This window comes from Chroicocephalus ridibundus, chromosome 4 (assembly GCF_963924245.1).
Source record: "Chroicocephalus ridibundus chromosome 4, bChrRid1.1, whole genome shotgun sequence".
Classification (NCBI taxonomy): Eukaryota; Metazoa; Chordata; class Aves; order Charadriiformes; family Laridae; genus Chroicocephalus; species Chroicocephalus ridibundus.
The window spans coordinates 39,621,585-39,642,749 of NC_086287.1; the positions used below are offsets into that span (position 1 = coordinate 39,621,585).

The following is a 21,165-nucleotide window of genomic DNA, read 5'->3' on the forward strand; positions in this document are numbered from 1 at the left end:
CAGCTTACGCATCCAGAGAACAGGTCTTATTGGCCCGTTTGGCAGTCAAGTCAAGGCAGAGGGGAAGGGGAAAGCTCACAATGGTTTTTAAGCATCAGATGCACTTGCTGATTTTTTTGTAGCTTGCAGGGCTGTTATGGTGTAGCTTTGAATGTTCCTGATGGGGGGAAAATGCAAGCGTCACATCTTAGAGCTGTGCGGGCAGGCAGCGTTGCTGCATTGCTTCCGGAGGCTCCGCACTTCCATTCCTGCCTCTTTTAATAGCTTCTGATTTAAGAGTCTTCTCCTTAACATCCAGCTTCTCGGGGGTCCTCAATTCAGTCTGCGCTTGCGCTACCCCTCAGGCTTCCCCCCCCATTTAAGTCCTCATTCTCCAATGACCAGCGTTTACTCCAAGCAGACTGTGCAGAGCAAGGCATGGAAAGCCTCAGCCCTGACAACATGGGCAGAGAGTGGCTTCCCATAACTGCTGCAGCACAGTCAGCAACAGCTATCGCCTGTGTCCCTCTGGGTAACTCTGTAGTGCACATGCTTAAAGAAACAACACAAAACCAAAACAATCCCCCCTCCTAAAAAAAACCCACCCACCCTCCCTCTTCATAACCCCGCCCCCCCCCATATTACTTGAAATTCATTTATATGAATTATTAACCATCATGGACAAACATATTACTCTAGCTCTAGCTAGAAAAATAACATAAGAGGAGGAAAAAAAGCTTTTCTCACATAAACTCTCCTTATGTTGAAAGAGAGTGACTGTGAATATATGAAAGTGAAAAAGGCTTGGGGACCTCTTTCAGGGAGCAAAAGCACATTTTGACACAGTAAAGCAGGATGCAAATCAAGAGAATGGGGCTGGGAGAGAGGGAGAAAATCCAAATTTAACTGTGTTCAGCAAATTGTTACCAGACACTACAGTGCAATGATGAGACTATACAAATACCAGAGAAAGCATGAATTAGAGAAGGGTATGCAGAGAAGGGTGGAGGAGAAAGCGTGTGTGCAAGTAAACTACTCTTCCCGTACAGTAATGCTTATTTTTCAGAGCGGACCAAGAGCAGAAGAATTCCGAATTCCTCAACACCTGAAGTCAACATTTGTAACAGGACTGAAAAGCAATTCTCCGGACAGCTCTTCCTCATGCTGGTTGTATCCTTTGAGACCTATAAAAAGGTGCAGTGGCAATGTGGAAATGGTCTGAAGAAAATAAAGTCTGTATTGCTTTTCTGTTTGTGTTTTACCCTAGTCATCACTGGGTTTGCGAACTAATGATATTTAAGGCTACAGAGAAGTAGCCATCGATATTTAAGGCTACTTCCTTTTGGGAGGGTAATTTCCCTGTGCTGGTCCACTAGTGTCAGGCATATGGACAAACTTCTGAGCGCATGCAAACCGGGAACTGTTAGAAGATCTCCCTTGAAGTAATATTATTGCTGCTAGTCAATAGATGCTTACAGCAGCCTCCAACCATTACATACTAGAGTAATGGACAGACTGCTTGTGCAGTGTACACATCAGACTAGTTGCTAATTAATTTCCCTGTCAAATCCTGAAGCAAAACTATCGGATGCCTGGGACCTAAGCCTTCCTGACCAACCACATTATAGTAAGAGAAAAACAAAACAACATAAACACCCATCATAAAACTAATAAAAACATATACATTAGCATTCTAGAAGAATGACGCTTGTGTTATATTCCATGGGTTCTGGCTTCATGCCGGCTCACGGGCACTGTGAACTCTGAACTGGAAGCAAACAGTGGCAGAAACTAATAGCCACCAGCAACCCCAAGAGGGTTTAATTTTAAGACTGTTCTACTGAAATGATTTTGTCTATTGATGGCAATGACAAGGAGCAACTTCATGTGAGAGAGCTGCAACTGGTGCCCAATTGAAAGGTCGGAGAGATCAGATTTCTTTGTGATTTTCTCTCACGCAGGGTGCAAGGAAATAAACAGTAACCCATGCAGAAAACAAGTAACCTGATGGATATAAGCTACTTGAATGTTTTCATTGCTAAGAAGAACTTTCTTTGTGGAGGAATCAAGCATCTCTGCTCTGGAAGATACCGAAAGTGTGTTCAGACTCATCAGTCCCAGACATCATTTTTAACTAGCAGCCAAAATGACACTCCTGCACTCTACCACTGACTAACACACAGGGTAGAGGAAGCCGTTAGTCTAATACCTGCCTCCCTTGCACAGAGGTCACCGGCACGGGGAACCAGCAGCAAGCTTTACCAAACACACCCACATTCTGGCTTTCCTTCGACAGTGTTGGACAAGAGCTCCCTGCCTCATGAGGCAGGCAGCAGCAAAGAAGAGTCCGTAAAAACCCCCAAACTTGAAGACGAGTATCAGAAATTCAGAGTCCTCACATCCGGCCGGCGGTGTGCAATGTCTCGCCCCCGAACCAGTGTTTGTTCAGTGCTCCCTGCAGACTGGATGCGGCCTGAAACAGGCGGGCGAAGCTCACCTCTGCCCAGTGTGGTTCCTGTTCGCCTCCGCGTTTAAGGCCAAGTTGTGTAGGAAGAGAAAAAGCTGCCACCACACTTGATTTCTGTTCTGCTGATGCTGTGGAGGAGAACAGTTGAAGCAAGGTTATTTATATTTCTAAAATTGCAACATACCACTTCTCTTTTCCAATAACAACTCAGTTACACTTTTCAAGAGCAGATACTTTAATCCCATCAGCATAACAAGGGGGTGCAGCAAGGGATGAGGGGAGAGAGGGAAATGATAAGTTCTCCAGAAATAATTGTAGCTCTAACATTACAAAAAGAAAAGAGCAGACCCTTTATGCATTGTGCACAAGAGGATTAAACTTTTTTTTTTGCTTGTAGGATTTTGCAGAGTTTAGCCAAGTGCTGTTTTTAATCAGATTGGCTTCTGAGCCTTTCAAAAGCCCCAGCTGCATGAACAAACAACCTTTTTTTTTTTTTTAAAAAAAAAAAAAAAGGCTCCCCTTCACCCCAAAAGTAAAAAAAAAGAAAAAAATATAACTGGTGATCCATCTGTAAGTGATTTGACACCGTGAAGGTCAAAGGGTTAATCTTCAATTTAAACCACACTGCTGAGACAGCAAAACTCTGATTTCATCTAGTACAAGAAAACACATTCGTGCACACACACACTCCCCCACCCTCCCCCCACCACATTTTCCTTCCCAGCATCTCCAAGATAATACTGCCCTTTTTATAGCCACTTTTGACAGTAAGCCATAAATAATCAGCCTTGGAGCCCTTTCCTACTGACTGGAGCCAATTAAACCTTAAGCAAGAACATACTTGAAAACACACAAAAAACCAAAACCAAGAGGTTATTTCAGGTCCCATTGTCAAGGAAGAAACATGGGAGTTGAGTTTCAGGGGGACACCGGACTATATAATGCAGCTTTGGGGCAGGGACACTGTTCCTTCTTTTGTTATATGTAATCACCCCTGCAAAAGTGGCTCCGATTATACCCCCACCTCCCCGCACTTTAATGGCATCTCATACAAACAGGTGGGTTTCTCTTTACATTGCCCAGCCTGGGATACTATTTCACCTCAATAACCGACCCTCTATTAGAAGTCAGTCTTTGTTTTCTCATCCAGAATTCCATATTTGCTAAGCAGGACTGATCATTTCTGGAAAACAAAACAAACCAGCCCCAATCTCCCCCCGACTGCCCCCCCCAATCCCCAGCAGACGAGGAAACAGAAGACTGGCTTCCAACAACTTTGCCTCAGTACACAGGAGTTCATAAAAGAGCACTGAAGCACATTATATGAACAAGATGTTTCAACTCAGATTAGCCCAACAGGGCAGAACAACACAGTTGCAAGGGATTCTTTACATAATCACAATTAAGAGAGAGTTGCAACCAGAGTTGGTGTATTGGAGTTGTGTCAATGGGCAGTTCTTCAAAGTCCTCCCAGATAGTCATTAAATTATGTTTGTATTTCATCGTGAGTAGATTTGTGCCATTTGAATCACAAGTACACACGAAACAGGCTTCAGAAAACCTGTGTTCATCTCGCATCTAAGCAGTGGGTCATTCCTCTTACCCTCAAGACTTAACAGTTGTCTCCTGGATTTAGAAGAATTCACACAGATCCCATCACACATTTCAACACCATTGTGTTTGGAGCATAACCCACAGACAGCGGCTCTAGAGCCTGGTATCATTTATTTCAAAGTAAGCAGCCTTGGGTTCAGTCCATACTGGTCAGGCATTGCTAGGTTTACAGGTGAAAACAATCTTTTATAAACTATCCCCTAGGGCTGGGTTACAAAAACGTAATTTGGTCTCAAAAAGCAAGATGTTTTTTGTTTTGTTACTTGTCTCTTGATTTGATCAGGGTTTGTCCTTCCTGATCAAACTCCAGAGATTCTTCTCACCCTCCTCCATAGAGCCACACTCCCAGACCTGCTCAAACACGCGTGTGGAACCGCATGTCCCGATGACATCTAGATACCATGTTTTTATCAAGCTATCACAGCTTAAGCGGACTCCTCCTTAAACAGAGACCTTCAGGTAGCATGTCAATGAAGTGGCATGCAAGCACAATGCCGCCTTCTGCAGTGTCCACAAGTAGGGAGCTATGCTAGGAGAGCACGGTGGACAAACTATAGATGCTCAGAAGACAATCTGCTTTAGCAGATTATTTTATTCTACTGGCAGCCAAGAGGGTAAAGAAGTGTCTTACAGGAACTTAGTATGGGAAATGCAAAAGGAGGTTTAAAAATTAGTATCAAAATCCTAAACTTGAAATTATCTCAGCTGCAAGGGTGGGCATGAAATTTTATAAAGTGGGTTAATTTGGGGGCAGACAAGAGGAAGTGTGCTGATCTGGCACGTGTAATTTCAACTATTCCACGCTGTCAGGAGGACAAACACATATGAGAAACCCTGTATTAATGTCCTGCTTCAAGTAGGAGGCTGCTTTGCACTTTTCACACACCATAACAGGTTTCTAAATATTCTGTCTCCTCCTTAAGTTTTATATGTCACCTCAGAAGAAAAGGATTACTTGTTCTTTGCAGTGATAGGTAAAGGAGGCTACATTCTGGGAAAAACAGCGGAAGGACTGACCTCATCCTCCTCCCTTTTTTTTGAAGGGGAGGAGCTTTTTGAGGAAGGTATTAGTGTTTGTTTTTATTTAGTAAATGAGAGTTTTAGAGCTCTACTTTCAGAAGGGTTACAGACCTGCATGAGAACCAGTGGGATGTGGTCTCACAAATACTGAGTAAAACTCAATACTCTTTTTAGTTTATACTCTATTGTGTTTGTTTCACTGCCTCTTGAAGCCACTTTTTTGGTACAGCATTTTTGTCCTCCAGTTAAAAACGCTTCCCGCTATTTGCCTGAGACACTCAAGGAGATTTCCAGGCAAGAAAGGAATAGGAATTATTTTACCCTTGTGCCTCTGCTTATGAGAAGCATAAGATCTCAAATCACTTTATGAAGGACGTTGACACCATTAATTTTGTTTTGAAGTGAAAAAAAAATAGAGCACTAGGCCAAGGGTAGCTTTCCAGGTTTTATTCCTAGACCTAGGACTTGCATTTCCCTGGGTCCGTATTCAGCCAGCATTTCCTTCCACGGTGGTGTAGTCCCACACACGCTTTCACTGGCTGGCGTACTGAAGCAGCCTGCTCACGCTGTCCTCTCCTCACACCAGTGCAGGAAAGTGAACTAGAGCAGGACAATGATCAAGGCCAGAACTAATCTGGCAAAGAAGTTGCCTTTAGTATTGATCAGGTCATCCTAATCCATCTGATCCATGGCATCAGGTAGTCAAGCTGATGCTTGTGCCAGCACAACAGAAAGGCGACTTGAGAAGAGGAGCAAGCTGGGACCGGCTCCTTCAGGGGCAAGCCTAGCTAAGGGGGTTTACAGAGTTATGGCTTCACTTCTGGGCTGATCTCCTTTCTGTGGTACTAATTCAGCATGGGACAAGAGCCACGGAATGGAACGGCAGATATGCTTTGCAATAGAGATAAACAATTTATAGAAAGGACTGTCCCAGACTAAAAAAATGTCCTTTTCACAAGTTTCAGTAGCTTTTCCCTAGATACACCTCTGCTGTGACAAAAATACTCAAATATTTGAGGACTGAGGGTTTTTTGGTGTGGTATGATTTAGCTGCCAGGAAGGACAGAAAACCCAGGAGAGTGACTCCATGAATTTGGCATCAATTTTTTTACGATGTGATGCATTTCAGGTCAATTCTTACAGTCTTTTAAGACTCATAACTATTGTGGCACAGGTTTATAACTTTCCTAAGCTTCACTATGCCCATTTGTCCCTCACCAAAACAATGCAATCCTCAGAGTCACTACTGCACAAAAGTATCAAGGATGAACACTTTGCCACCTCCATGCGGTAGCAACACAATGAACATTTTAAAGCTCCTTTCCCAAGATGGAAAGAAGCCTCTTTTGCCCTCTACACTAACTGCAACTAAAGAAGACGAGACTTGTGAATACAGAAAGTCAACACAAAGTTGGAAACACATAAAACCATTTCCTATTGCAGCTGCTGCTTTTTAAAGGGGATATCCTTAAGAGACCGTCTGTCTGAGGCGTTAGCATGAATGCTTCAATGAGTCACAAGGAAAAGCCATTTTACAGGAAAACTGTCCTGCGCCGCAACAGTACATTAGTGCAGCCTATTCCATGAACTGTACTGAACCAAAAGCCAGAATACCGGTAAACAAACACAAAAAAACCCAGCAAGACTTTTACTGGAAGCAAATGAAAGAAGGACGGGATTGACCCAACATTTATTCCCTCCCTGTAATTAATATTCCTAATGCATGTTTCACACCGTAAGGATACAGCTATCTATCTGTCAAAGAGCACCTCAGATGTCACAAGCTTTTTACTTCTACCAAGCCCTTGCATGGGGTGACCAAGGGAAGATCAGTACAGGTAATACACCTTAAAAAAAAATGCTGTCCCTCTGACACAGTTCCTTGAATTCTTGAGCATAAATTTTTAACAGATTAATAGGAATCACTTTTCCACCTGATACATACGTGCCATTAATATCCCTCCTTAAAAAAATAAAGAATACATTCATCACATGTCATCTGTGGGTCTGGTACATTCCTATCACATGTACAGAAGGGTACACCCGTCTACCCTCTTTATCTCATGGGCAACTTTTGACTTTGCTTCATGGCTTCCAGATGGTTAAGGGTCAAATTCTGATCCCATCTTAACTAGAGGGATTAAAATACAGCCATAAATGGCACTATTATAGCAAATGAAGAATAATGGCATATGTGCACATAAAAACATCATTCTTCCTTTAATGACTAATACAAGTATTAGCAATAAGTTGTTGGGATTTTATTTATTCACTGAAAACAAAAATACTTGCACACCGGGAGCAGTTGCTGACTCATCGCTGAAGGCTGTTTTGGCTGCCAGGTGGCTGGAGGCATATTGTGCTACCACAAAATATGCTTTAGCTTAGAAAGACTAGAAAGTCACAGTCCCCAAGGCAACAGGGGTTACAGAAGGTGTCCCCCGCTGGAGAGAGAAATGCAGGCCAATGGAAGTCAAATACAAATCTTTCCAGCTGTGATTCCTAATGACCAAAGAATAATGCATGTGTAAAAGCAGCAGGGAAAAAAAAAGGAGATAGTAACAGAGAAAAAACGAAAGAGGAGCTTAGCGGCATGGTTTCTCATGGCGACACAGAGATGAGGACAAGGATCGTCCTTGGGGATCTGCATCCTTCTGGCTTGCAGACTACGTGGGACTAAACTTGTGGTAGAAAGAGGCATCGTTTCAAGTACTGCTGGCTTTCTCAAAGCCTCCGTCAGGCCTTGCCAGGCAAGACAGGCAACACATGTGTTTATGGAGAGAGGATATACAGGAGCGGGCGCAGCCGGAGGGGTGTGGGGTGCAGGAGACCCCCAAAACCCATTTAAGGGCTGCCCAGCCTGAACCAGGGGGGCAGCACTGGCCCCTGCCGAGGCACCGGTCCGAGCAGCGAACGGCGACGTTCATTGCCCCAAACCTGCTGCAGGCACAGCTGTGCAGGTGAGCCCTTTCTCAACTTTCTTGTAGCTCAAAAACAAACATGCAGCCACTCGCGCCTTCCTCTCCAGAGCGGGCAGGAAGGGGAAGCAGACAGACGCCATGGCAACAGCCAGCTGACGGCAACCTGGGAAGGGCAACCACCGGCCAGTGCGTTCCCAGGCCCCCAGCCTTCCCCTCCTGCACCCCCGGGGGGCACGCCGGCTTATTTTCCGTAAATACAGTAAATAAGGGTCTTGCATTCCCATAGAGCTGCACCTGATACCCCTGCTCTCTACCTGCGGCACGGGCTCCAGGGGGGTGATTTGCCCCCATGCTGGAAGTGGGGGACGAGGGTGCAGGAAGAGAGTTTCAGTGGCCAGTCCAGCCCAAACCATGACACCAGACCTCCTTGCCGCCCAGGAGCAGACCCTCACCCCCTCCCACAGCCACAGCCGGGGGCAGGTTCAGTGACTCGGGCCCCGAGCAGGAACCAACAGAGCCGTTTCACAGCTTTACCCCATTTTTCGCTGAACCCGCACGGGCTGCGGGATGGACCGACCTTGACTTCGCATCGATTCCCTCCCCAACCAGCAGAAGGGAGGCGCTCCCGAAACTGCACGGGAGACACCCCCTAGTGATTAAAGCACACCTCGGGGTTTTTGATTAAAATACCATTCTGCAAGTTTTTGCAGGAAGTTATTTTTGGGGGGGGCTGGGGCAGGGTGGGGTGAGGGGGTTGTGGAGGGCTGCCCCGCTGCGAGGGGAGCGGGCGGGAGGGCGGGCAGGTGCAGCCCCAGAGCCTGCGGGCAGAGCAGCCTCTCGTCAGCAGTTCTGATGACTCAGAGGCTAAATTTAGAGAGGGATATAAACACGGCAGCCGCAGAGCAAACGCTGCCCGGCACAGCCGCTCTCACGCAGGGCCCGCTCCTCCTCGCCAGCCGCCCGGGGTCCGCGGGCCCTTCGGGGGCTCCTGGGCAGGCGGCCGCAGTCGCCCATCGCCAGCGCCTTGTCAGGCGTCACCTCAGGAAAACCTAATTGGGGTTAACAGAAGTTGCCTCACTGCTTTTATTTTTAGATCGCTATTCTTTCTGCTGTGGCACGGTCCTCAGAAAGATTCCTTTGCCATTGGCAAGGGTAGCTACCACTGAGAAACAAAAAAAAACCTAAAACAGAGGCTATAAAAGGCTGGCGGGACATTCCTCTTCAATGGCTTGAAACAAAGGAGGACTCTGCAGTCGGGCACTTGCTTTCCTGCCTTTCCACCATAAAATTTAATTGAGTAAAATACAAACGCACACACTCCTCACCATAAATAATCAATCCAAACATCTCATCATCCCCCTCAGAGATGGCAGTATCTTAATAATATCAACCAACCTAAGCGGAGGACTGGAGGCAGAACGACTGGGTTCCAATCAGCGATCCCTGCATGATCTCAGACAAGTTACAACCTGCATTTCCTAGTCTCACACACTAAAAAAGAAGTGGGATATTACCGCAGTTATTTCTTAATTGAAAAATAATTTCTCAGCTGTCACACTGCTACAAGCAGAAAGCACGTTGCCACTGTCACAGCCGGCACGCTGCTGCGAGAGCCAAGGCAACGCAGAAGAGCCTGCAGAGACCACTGGGGCTGTACTGGAGAAGCAGCAGCACTGCACGCTATTTAAATCACGCACCGATACTGCAGGTGATGTTAGAAATACTGTAAAACTTGTACCATCCTAAAGAATTATTTTGTGTTCTTTAATGTGGGCAATCTTGGCATTTTGAGGTTGTGGCCCCACTGCCTTAAGACACTTGCAGTCCTGTGTCCGGTGGGGTGAAGGACTTGGGGCAAGCTGTTGCACAGAGCTCGCATCGCCCTCCTGCCACCGGGCACCCTTATCCTCTGCCCACTTCCTCTACCAGAGCTAGGCAGGAAGTTTTGGTTTTTAACATTATCCCCTATTTTAAGCAGGAACAAAACCATAATATATTTAAATCTTTTGTCAGCTGAAAGCGTGGAGAAGAAGGATAGATTAGGCTGATGCAAATGTTTTGTGATTTTTATTAAACCGTTATACAATGGTTGTATGTGACTGTTGCATCGAGAGCTCGTAGAGCCCAGCCTCCAACAGCAGCCTTATGTGGCTGCCTGAGGAAAAGCAGACGGCAAGTACATGCAATAGCTCCCCCTAATACTCTTCCAGCATCTAACTGGTTTGAGCTTAGGACTTCCTGATTCATATCTGGTTTTTGTTTATTTAATGTCTCCTTCAATGGCCATAAACTTGTCCCGATTCCCCTTGAACCCAGGTAAAGCGCTGGGTTGCACAATATGCCTTGACAAGGAGTTCCACAGAGCTACCTATTGCATGAAAAACTACCTCGTTTACTTTGAGCTGTCTCCTACTAGCTTGACTGGATTTTGACTAGTTCTTGTACTGGGAGAAATTAGTCTATCCATCTCCTTTGTGTCACTTTTGATTTCTGTTTAATATTGCTACCCCTTTGCTTTGTCTCTTTTTTAGGCTTATCAGTCATAGCACTTCTTTTTTTTTTTTATATGGAAGTTTCATCATCCTTCTTGCCTTTCTCTGAACCTTTTCCAGTTCTGCTGCATCATATTTGGAAGAAGGAAATCAGAACTGTAGGTAACATTCAAGATATGGTAGAAACACGGATTTACACAGTGGCATAACTATGTTCTTCTTCTCAGTTTATTTTATTAACATAGCAAAGAATATAATTTCAGACCAGATGTGAAATACCAGCAAGTTTCTGTTAACCTAAAATGTCAAGTAATCAGCTCCACAAGGGGCAGGATTTCAGAACAGCTGTTAGCAACAGGTTGCTGTGTCGTTTGTATGCATAGGGAAAGGTGCACTTCCAAGCCTACCTCTTCCTTCATTGTCATTTGTCAAATGGAAAAAAAACTAAGCAAAAAATCTGTCTCCACTTCCTCATGTCAAGTTTCTGACTCCACTGACTGTGTGAAGTCCTCTTCCCCCTATGGCACCCCCCATCCCTCAAGCCTAGGACCCCCATTTCCATAGCCCTGCAAGAACTTTGCTTTACACCTCAGTCTTCCCAACCTCACACCCACCCTCCCCCCCCACCCTCTAAACCAGGCTCACCCACTTCAGGAGTGCTCCACCTGGTACTCTCCCTCGCCACGCTCCTGCATCCTCAGCTGGAAATTCAAGTCCTGCACCGACGGGCATCCCACAGACAGCAGAGCTGAAGAGGAGACCCACTGTTTTGCACAGCAGCAGCAGCAGCAGCAGAGACCAGCAAGCACTAGCCAGCAGAGAAGATCCTGAAACGTACTGACCTACTCGGGAAACAAATGAATGAAAGAACTTACCCCAGGCCTCAAAGAGACTGCAGGTACAAGTAAAGTAAGGAGCTGTCGGTGCTACAGGCTCAGATGCAGGTCAGTTTGAGAGTCTCTGCATTACGTGATTAGGAAACTTTTCTGAACATTTTTCCTAGAATGCAAAGTCATCATAAAGGAAAGTTTCCTGCAAACAATTCCAGTTTAAAAAACGCAACTGTTAAAAATTCCCTGAGTGTCCTCAGTAAATGATGGAGAGAAGCCTGATGGTGTTTGGGATAAATGATGCACACGTAGCGCTGTGCACCCACTCTCTCATGCTGATAAGTTTCCGACAAAAGACACGGGCTCCCTGTTGCATAAGCAGAAGTGTCTCAGAGGAGGCCTTGATAACTCTCATGAGAGACAGAGGAGAAAAAATATGCAAAACGTAACAAGTTTCACTTTCAAAGGAAAACAACATTTCCTCCTGGACATTTTCAGTGTCATTAACTTGAGGCAAACAGGTACATGCCCAGCCATCTGTCCGCAGCCGGCATGGATACAGGCATTTGGGCTCCACGGGCTGCTCGAGCCCGTGGCAGTGACGGCGAGAGAGTTACTTGCTGAACCAAGTAGAGAATTTAGAGAAACAAAGTTTTCTGTAGCTAGATCTATGGAGGCTTTTTGAGCATGGTCAGCATATCTAAATCAACTGCAGGATTCCTGATGTGTTGGAAAGGGGCTTTGTTGTTGTTTGTAATGCACTTATTTACTCAAGAAAGCTCAGCTCTGATTCAGCATCTGGTTCTCATTGAGGCTCAGCTTTTTTTAAACTGAGCTTTCCAGATGGGTTGACTGAAGCACAAGGAGGTCAAGAGACTCGTCTGAGGTCATACAGCAAGTCAGTGGCTCTGCTTGGACCCGAGCCCAGAACTGTTCAAGGCTACCACTCCTTGGCTCTTAAAGAGACAATTTTATCCCCTGTGAAGTGATCTTATCACCGTGAAGAAGAGATGTGATAAAAACAGTCCCCTCAAAGCTGCAGCCTGCTTAGAAAGAGTTATTTTATTTGGAAAAAGCCGTAGCGTTCCAGTGTCTCAACGGAGCAAGTCAAACCGAAGGGGTGTGATATTGATATACAGTGTCATCCACCCCACTCCTGTATAACCCCAGGCCCCTATAGGGGCAGCTCTGCGCTGCTGCCGCCAACACCTCTGGTTGTCTACTCCCACCCCATCTAGCAGCACGTCATGTCATGAAGTACACTGTCGGTCCAGCACAGGTTGAAGCCACTTCTCAAGGTGAGGGAACTCAAGTGCACTCAGGACCTAAAGCAGAGCCCAAGAGTTTGTTGCCATGGCCTGGACACGTGGGGCGCAGGGAGCACATCCCAGCCAACCTCCCAGCAGATCCCCTAAGCTCAGCTCTGTTCTCCATAACCTCAGAGCGCACTCTTTAAGCTCAGCCACAGGCTGGGCTACAGCAAGCAGTTTCACAGATCCCATGGCAAAGGCACACTTGCTCCAAACCAAGAAGGAGGTGGCAGGTACTGGGTCCTCCTGCAGAAAGCATGGCTTGGCTCTACTTTTGTTTTCCAGGGGCAGGGTGAGAGAAACACAGCAGAGGGAACATTGCCAGGATCTACACAGCCTCAGACAGGTAAGAGGTACTAAAGAGCTCGAGAAAATGTAGACAGGTCTTGCATGTCATTCTGCAGAGCCCTTTGCAAACTGGATCGACCTGTAGCAGGCCCTGCTACTTAGGAACACAGAGTGTTGCTCAAGTCCTTCCTATAATAAATTCAGCATCTTAAGGAGATGAAAGCCGCAGAGTTCTAGGGAATGTTGCGTTATTGCTCTAGCACTGTTCTAAGGATGAAAAAGCCAGGTTTTAAACTACTGTATTCTGTTTAATATATTAATAGGAAACGAAACCCTGAAAATGGTGTACATGCCAAAAGCAAGCATAGGTGCAGCCAACTTTCTTATTCTTACGAGATGCATACCCAAAAATCTTTTGTGTAGCCAAGAACCACAAAATAAATACCACATAGCTCTGGGAGCCCAGGGAAGAGATAACAGTGACTCTCCAGGGTTCCCAGTGTGGGATGGGGTTAGACTGTGCGTGCAGCTGAGTCCAATGACAACTCAGTGACGTCAACCTCAGCAGCTATTGCCTGCTCAGTTCCTCTCAGCCAGGGATGTACATTAACCAGCAGCCTTTGTGTCAACACAGCCTTGCTGCTGCAGCAGCAGAATGGGAGCCATACCTGAACTGCTGGAGAGTCTCGCAGAACTGAAGAGCCATGAGAGGGCAACTCTTGAGCTAACTGGATACACTACTCCAACGCTGAAAGCCTTTCCTAACTCCCACTGAAAGGGCACGTTTTCTTTTCACAGGTTCACAGATAAGATGTTTTGTAGGCTCCGAAAAGAGGCACAGCTTGTTGAAAACCAGGCTTGCTCTCTCTCAGGACTTCACAAGACCACACTGGTGTGACTAACTTTGTGGTATTCTAAATCTGATTCAAGGCACCACTCTGGAAAGTTGGTTTTGACCAAATGTTTGAGACAGGCTGGAAGGGGGCATCCAAATCAGGGATTAGTTTCACAGCAAGATAAACGACAGCCCAGTTTTCCATGTCTCAGAGACTGCCCCTTCCAAACCACAACACATTGTGAACCAGTTCACGTGTCTCCAGGGGTAGACTGCTTGCTTCTTCAGCAACAGGCTGGGAAGAGTCATTGCACACACAGGACAGAGGGGCTTCTGCACAGGAGATCTGTGCCAAAAGCCAAAGGAAATCCTCCATGCAGGGCTGGGAGGGAAGGGATTGGGCATGACAACAAAACACTCCACGGGGAACGGTGCCTTGGACACTAGTATATAGCTCAGTACTCAGTTTTCCTGACAAACAAGAAAGAATCCCTTAGCAGATCCAAATGCCAAGGCCTATCCCAGGGTCAGGCTGTGGAGAACCACTGGCTGAACTACTCCATCCTCGGGTTAAGTTTTTGGGCTGGGTTTTTTTTTTTTTTCTGTTTTGTTTTCAAATTTAAAAGGCTGAACGGCTCTTCCCGCCCCCCCTCACCCTTTTACAACTTGTTGCTCTTCCAGTTCAAACAAAGACAGCAGAGCTCCTCCTCTGCTGGCTGCTCTGTCGGGTAGCGCAGGCGGACGCTTTTGTTTACTAACTCTCCCACATGCTTGGCTGACAGGCAGCTCGCCCGGGCCGGCAGCCCTGGCTGCTGGCCTGTGCGTGGCACCAGGAGCCCCCAAGGCTGGCAGGTCGCCCCGAGCCACGGGGCAGCAGAGAGCCGGACCCACGGCAGCTTTAGCGGGCCAGCTTGGGTGGGCATTCCTGGATGGGTTTCCAATGCACAGACATCAGATAGGTATGGTCTCGAAATGAAAGGGGTCAAGTTACAACCAGTTCCACCACTTCACTCCAGGGCTTCTCCACTGAGATGATTAACCTTGCCTTTCCTGTGAGAATCTGGCTAGAGAGAGTGGGGTCCTCAGCTATCGCTGGCGAAAAGGTGGCACTAGGGAAAACCCCATTCAACCACACACAATGCATGTTAAAAACCTTGTGGTAGCTCGTTATTCCTGCAATTTTCTGCATGACATTCATAGCCCCATCTACATTTCTACAGGCTAATCTTCCTCTTACAGCTTCTTTAATCCTCCTGCTATCTGGAGATGAAGAGTCCCAGAATTCCCTCATCCATCTCATGACATAGACGGGACCAAACCTTTGCCCAGCCACAAGCCACGTTCTCTGACCAGGACAGAGATCCTCACTTACCTTTGAGAAGAATTGCCACGTATCCCACAGTTAACAGAGCACTAACTCACTTTGAGTGAGAGAAGCTTTCTGTCCCACCCTGAAGTCAGCAAGAGCGTCAGCTTCTTCACATGCAAGCAGATACACACTCTCCTTGTTGGGCTTCCACAGAAGTGGCAAAGTGCTGCCTATTGCCAAACCTCTGCCACCTCTGACAAACTCTGCATGGGCTGGGATTTCCATTTCACCCCTTACTCAACAGGGGAAGGAGGGCAAGGACGAAAGAATCAAGGGGGTTAGGGGTGCTGGGTTTTATTTTGTTTCTTTGAAGAGCAGGGTTTCTTTTTTTTTTTTAAAAAAGAAAACAAAATCAAGATTCTGGAGTGTGGTTTTCAGACCTGATGGCATCTAACAGCTGTCTTTTGTTGTGAGGAAGTTAGTCACAAGTCTGAGACACTAGCTAGGACTGTCTGGCGAAGGAGTTGCTAGCAAGTCTAGCATGATCTAAATATACTCCACAACATTTCAGACAACTACCCCTAGACAACAAGGAGTGTCAGAACAGACTCCAGGCTTGTTGTCATCTCCAACACGAGGAGCTGCTATAAGCCACAGGTGGCCACCTGTGCCACAGAAGAGAAGACACTGGTGGTGAGGAAAGCGGAGAAGTGTAAAAGCTGTAATAAAAAGCAAGGGGGCGATCCCTGGAGAAAGCCTCAGTGACCCTATTGCTGATGAACTGGAAGAGCTGGAATAGCAGCAGCTAACGCAGAACAGCGACCTTCCCAGGCAGTAAAGGCAATCCCACACATTCTCTTCCCTCTACCTGCCAATCTTTAGGAAAAGCCAGCAATCTAGCATAAGCAAAATTCATCAGGATACCACAGCCATTTTATCGCTGATGTTAGTCTGCTGCCTTAGACAACAGGCCACTTAGCTGATGCCTGGAGCCAGTCTTCTAGAGCACCACTCTTCCTTCCCCCCCCAGAGGCACCCTACCCTCTGTATGTGGAGCCGGTGGAACTGGTCGGCAATGCACTGCAACTTCCGTGCAATCTGCACCTCGGCACGTGCTTCCCGCTGACCTTCCTGAGGTTCCTCTTGGAGGTGCGGATCCAATGCAAAGCCAACTGGAGGAACGTGTAAACGGTAACCAGCATTGCCTACAAAACAGACATCAGAAGAGTCATTCTTCCAGTGCAAAGAATAGCTCTTCTACTCGGTACACTTTACAGAGGAAAGAGCTGCACATAATCCTCAATTTTTGACTCATGTTAAAATCCAGTTCCTGAAACCCAAACAATGACTGTGTACCGTACACATGCAGTAAAACATTTGCTCAGCTTTTAAGTAGATTTATATCGATTAAGGAGAGCATTGTGTTGCTTCCCATAACCAAGTGACTGTCAGGATCTTACACTTTGTTCCTTTTGCTTGTCTATAGTTTAGCCAAGTGCTGATTTTTTTTTCAATAACAATTTTGCAGTTTTACAAGATCTGTGCCTCAAGTTGTCTCCCATTAAAGGTTGCTATATCTTTTCCGTCAGACTTCTCAGTTCTCTGGCACTTAGTGGGACTGATTTGAATTAAAGCTGAATCAGATACGCAAAGCTGAGCGGTGTCCCATCAGTTACTAGTAAAATACTGGGTGGACATGCTACTTATTCAACAGCTTTAACTCCAGTAAAGAGTCTAAAAGCTGTTCCACTGAGTGTAAATTTTTGCATTTCCCTCTCTCCACTGAAAACTTCTAGGAGTCTTCCTATGTGGATGAGACAGCACTAGAAGTTGAAAAAATGTAGGCAAATCATAGAATACGAGGTACAGTGAGCACTTAAACATCTAGCAATAAAATAAAATGTGACAGAATAAAGCCAAAAAGAAAAAGAGTAGGAATATCAAGGACAGTGGAAGCAATGAGCCAGTGTCTCGTTCCTGCAGTGGACAAGCAAGGGTAAGGAAATACAAGCTGTCTTTCCTGAGGGAGCAGGACCAAAGCAAAATATTTTTCAGTCCTTTAATAAAACGCCTTAATGAAAGAAACCTTGCTTGACTGGGGAAGTGCTAAAGGGACAGTTCCCTTGCTGCAAAGCTGGTGACACTGGAGTGCTCTTACCATAGAAGAGTCTCCGGGGCTCCTCAGTGACTCCACAAGGCAACATAACATCCTGACTGGAAGAGGATGGGCTGAGTGTTTGAGTTGCCTTGTCCTGCTGCTCAGGATGCCTGATACCGGGACCACAGCAGTGTGTGAGGGGGAATAGTTGAAACCTCCCCAGAAGGCAGCTGTAGGACTGGTTCTGTGTGAAAATGCCAGTTGCAGTCATCTCACCAGGCTGACCTGCAAGTCCAAAGTCATCAGAGTGAAACACGTCATCGTCCAGCCCATCCAGGCTAGAATAGTCCTCTTCCAGGTAGCTGGGGCGATCCATTGCTCCTGCAATAAAGGGACATTTGAGGAAACAGCTAAGACACAAGAACATTGTCCAGGAGAGAATGCCTTCTGCTCCAACAATAAAACACAGCCCTTTTTTCCATGCCTGCCTGCCTGCCTCCCTCCCAATGCTGCCCATCTGCATGTACAGGAGAGGCGAGTGACTCAGTGGTGAAGGTCCGGGCTCTGTGGAAAGTCCTCGAGTGCTGGGCCAGAGGGAGACAAAGTTTAAGTGTGTCTAAGAATCCACCCGTGGCTCCAGTTCCACAACTGGTCACAAGGATGGAGCCAGCCCCCACCCTCAGCACATAGAGACTGAAAAGACATCTTTTTAAAAAGCAACCCCAATCCTTCAAATTGCCCCGTGGCCAGCCAGCTCCTTTGGGGGTCTGCTTTGCTTTGGCCTGCCATATTTGAACTTTATGGTATGCTCCACTCACTTTTTCCCATCTATTACTTATTGATGAATAAAAGCTCTTGTAATCACAAGGCTGCAAGGTTGGACTTTTAAGAAACCCCAGTGTTGCAAAACTCGAGAGCTGGCAAAGCCACTTCTGTGAAGCTCTCCATAACTTCTTCCTATAAGGGCCAACTTTCCTTTCAACTTCTCATTTCTTCCCTCAGCTTAACGTAAGACATGTCCCAAACTTGGCAATGTAGTCACTTCATTATCCCTTTTGCCCTAAAGCCTACATGTACTGTCAGTGCATTAGTTCATCCTGCTAGTAAAGAAAAAACATTGGTGGTGTCAGTGTTTAAAGCAGGGCTTCTGTAGCTGCCATAGTAAACATTCATGAGCTCTGTTGCAGCACAAAGCTGGACAAAGATGGTGGAGGAAAAAAAACCATCCAATAAACCCTAAATCACCATTTCAGAGCTCTTTGCAAACATACAGTAATTAGCAGCAGATTTACCAAAAAAAGCCACAAGTCCCTTTACTGTTACCTGTGCATCTAACCCAATTGGAAGACAGTCTCCTAAGAGATCCATCTCCAGGATTTCCACCCAGTTCCAAACAAGGCAGTGAAATTCAACTCTTCATGTCTCTTCCTTTGCTCTGGTTTGCGAAGCATTTAACATAACGGAAGACTAGCAAGAGGAATTTCAGGCCTGAAGGAGACATTAATAATAATTTCATAAGGATGTGTTCAGCGCTTCCCTTGGTGCTCCCATCTCCCCCCAGGTGAGCAGCACTCGCAACACCAACATGCTAGAGGAGACAAAGGGACGGAGCAGTGCAACAACTATTTGTGCAGGGCTCTAACTCAGGGCCACCACAGTTATTTAAGCTGTTGCATCACAGCGGTTCACTCAGCCCAGCCACAACTCCCAAAGAAGAGTGTGAAGAGCAGAACAGGTACCAGCCCCACAGCTGGTCCAGCTCTGCTGGATGACAGCAGCGCTGTTTTGGCACAACGCTCATAACGTTCACATCCATGGCTTAAAGTAGCACACCGAAAGGAGTTACAGGTCCTGAGACGCCGGCATAGATGATCTCCTGCCAGCCCTGCTGCTGGATCGCCATCACCTGACAGAAAGGCAGGGCGATAACGCATTTTGTCTTTGCAGCGAGGTTTGCCAGATCCCATCCGTCAGAGTCCCGGTGGGACACGGGCATTCAGCACAAGAAAGTGCAACAAAGGCACAAGCTCGCCGGCAGACCAAGCCCTGAACAAAACAGGGTTTAGAAAGCAAGAAGTTTTACCCGACCTCCCGCGACACGGTCCGACTTTTTTGCAGAGCTCTCAGGGAATGCTGAAGACAGGACGCCGAAGCGGCGTGAAGGATAACTCGCCCTACGAGGCGCTGAGGTTCCTTCCACAGCCTCGGCGCGCAGCTCAGGCTGGGAGCCGCACACACCGAGAGCCGCCGGGTCCCGCCCCGGGAGAGCCGCTCGGGCTCGGGGCGGCTGTGCCAGGCGTCCCTCCCGGCCCACGGACGCGGCGCCCTCGCCTCTCCAGCGCCCTGCCCGACCCACGGGAGAAATCCGCCGCGCCCCCTGGCCCGCCGCAGCCGCCGCGAAGCCCGGCCCCGCCGCGCCGCAGCCGCCCGCCCTGACAGGCCGGCGGCCGGAGGGAGGGCTCAGCGCACACGTGCCTGCCAGCTTCCCAAAACAAAGCTGGCCGGCCTCGCTCCGCCGCCGCCAGCCGCTCTCAGCCCAGCCCTTCCCGGGCTCCCACCCCGCAGATCTACCCCCGGCCCCGGGGTTTAAACGCGGCTCCTCCTCCGGGCAGCGCCGGGGGACGAGACACCCCAGCCCGGCGGGGCGGCCCAGGAGGGGCAGCGCTGGCCACCGGCGATCAGCTGACATCAGCAAATCGCTGCCTTCTCGGTGCCCACCGGGCTCGTTCCCAGCCCGTCCGTCTCACCCCGGACGCCGCGGGACCCCGGCTTCGCGCCCGGGCTGCCCCGGGGCAACCCCCCCTTCCCTGTCACGATCGCGCCCGGCCCCGGCGCCGCCCTGACCGGAAACCTGTCTCAGAGGGGCCTCCCCCCCCGTGCCGAAAGGGCTTCCCGGGCACTCACCGAGAAGCGGGACAGGCGTCCCGCGGGGACGGGGCGTCCCGGCAGCCGCCGCCGCCGCGCCTCCCCACCGCCAAACTGCCGCCGCCGCCGCCGGGAGGGCCGCGAACAGCTGACGGCGACCCCGCCCCCGCCGCGCCGCGCCCCGCCCCCGCCCGCCGGCCAATGGGCGGAGAGAGGCGGGGCGGGGCGCGCCGCTAGGGGCAACGGCCGCTGCCGTGAGGGGGGTGGGCCCGGCCCGGCCCGGGCGGTGGAGCGGCGCGGCTGAGGGCGGGGAGCGGGGAATCGCCTCCCCGGCCCGGCCCGGCCCAGCCCGGCCCCCTCGGGGGCGCGGCCGGTGTTGCCATGTGTCCCTCCACCAACCCGCCGCTCGCAGTCGCTGGGCGGGCGAGCGCTGTGGAGGAACCCCGTGCCCTCGTCCGGCCACTCTCCTCATCGGTGGCGGGTGGCGGGTGTGGGGTGGAGGTGGAAGAGAGGAGAGGGCCCAGCCCGGCCTGCGGCCCGGAGACAGGGCTGCGTAACGACGAGAGCGACCTTCGCTTAAAAATTGCTGTTCCATTGCTGGTCATTGCGGGAATATAAATTGCCGCGTCCCGTTTCGGGTGGGAGCAAGGAGGAAATTAGCGTTTTTGTATGGCAGCCTTCAGCGGGGCTCACTGCTGGGACCAGGCCCCCCCAGCGCTGCGCTCCTGCTGCCACAGCCAACATCCCAAGCCAACAGCAGAGCTACCCAGGCGGCTGGGCTAGGTGTAAAAACGATGGGAGTTTGACTCCAGCTAGTTATTTTCCAACAAAACTCTTATTCCTGGGCTTCAAATGACTTAGACGGTTCTCATTGGCTTTTAAAGCCTGAACACAGATGTGAGGGTCCAGGAGCGCTTTGCAGCATGTTGTGCTCGCTCCTGTATATGTGTAATACGCAGGACTAAGGAACTAAACTAATAAGGATAATTTCTCAATAGTGCTTTCTGTGAAGCCCCCTCACTGAGAAGATTAAGAAAAAACAAACCTCACACTCCAAAAAACAACTCAGTGCTGTTTACGCTTACTCTCTCACTGTTTTATCAGCTCCCCCTGAAATCAATAGCAAAATCTGGTTGA

At 48.4% G+C, this 21,165-nt stretch overlaps 1 protein-coding gene across 3 annotated transcripts; it reads right to left on the reverse strand.

Moving 5' to 3' along the window:
* Positions 1–629: 629 nt before the first annotated feature.
* Positions 630–20,192, reverse strand: BMF (Bcl2 modifying factor). 3 transcript variants are annotated; one of them, XM_063333742.1, is made up of 6 exons: positions 19,252–19,499; positions 18,487–18,651; positions 17,224–17,544; positions 16,107–16,270; positions 2,477–2,574; positions 630–1,163 (listed from the first exon to the last, which is right to left on the reverse strand). In XM_063333742.1, exons 3-6 carry the CDS (start codon positions 17,537–17,539, stop codon positions 1,139–1,141), a joined length of 603 nt encoding a protein of 200 aa, XP_063189812.1. In that variant the 5' UTR covers positions 17,540–17,544; positions 18,487–18,651; positions 19,252–19,499; the 3' UTR covers positions 630–1,138. The 3 variants fall into 3 exon arrangements, with proteins under 3 accessions (XP_063189812.1, XP_063189811.1, XP_063189813.1); XM_063333741.1 differs by lacking the exons at positions 18,487–18,651; positions 19,252–19,499 and adding exons at positions 11,139–11,335; positions 20,068–20,192 and having other exon boundaries at positions 630–2,574; XM_063333743.1 differs by having other exon boundaries at positions 630–2,574.
* Between the last annotated feature and the right edge of the window lie 973 nt (positions 20,193–21,165).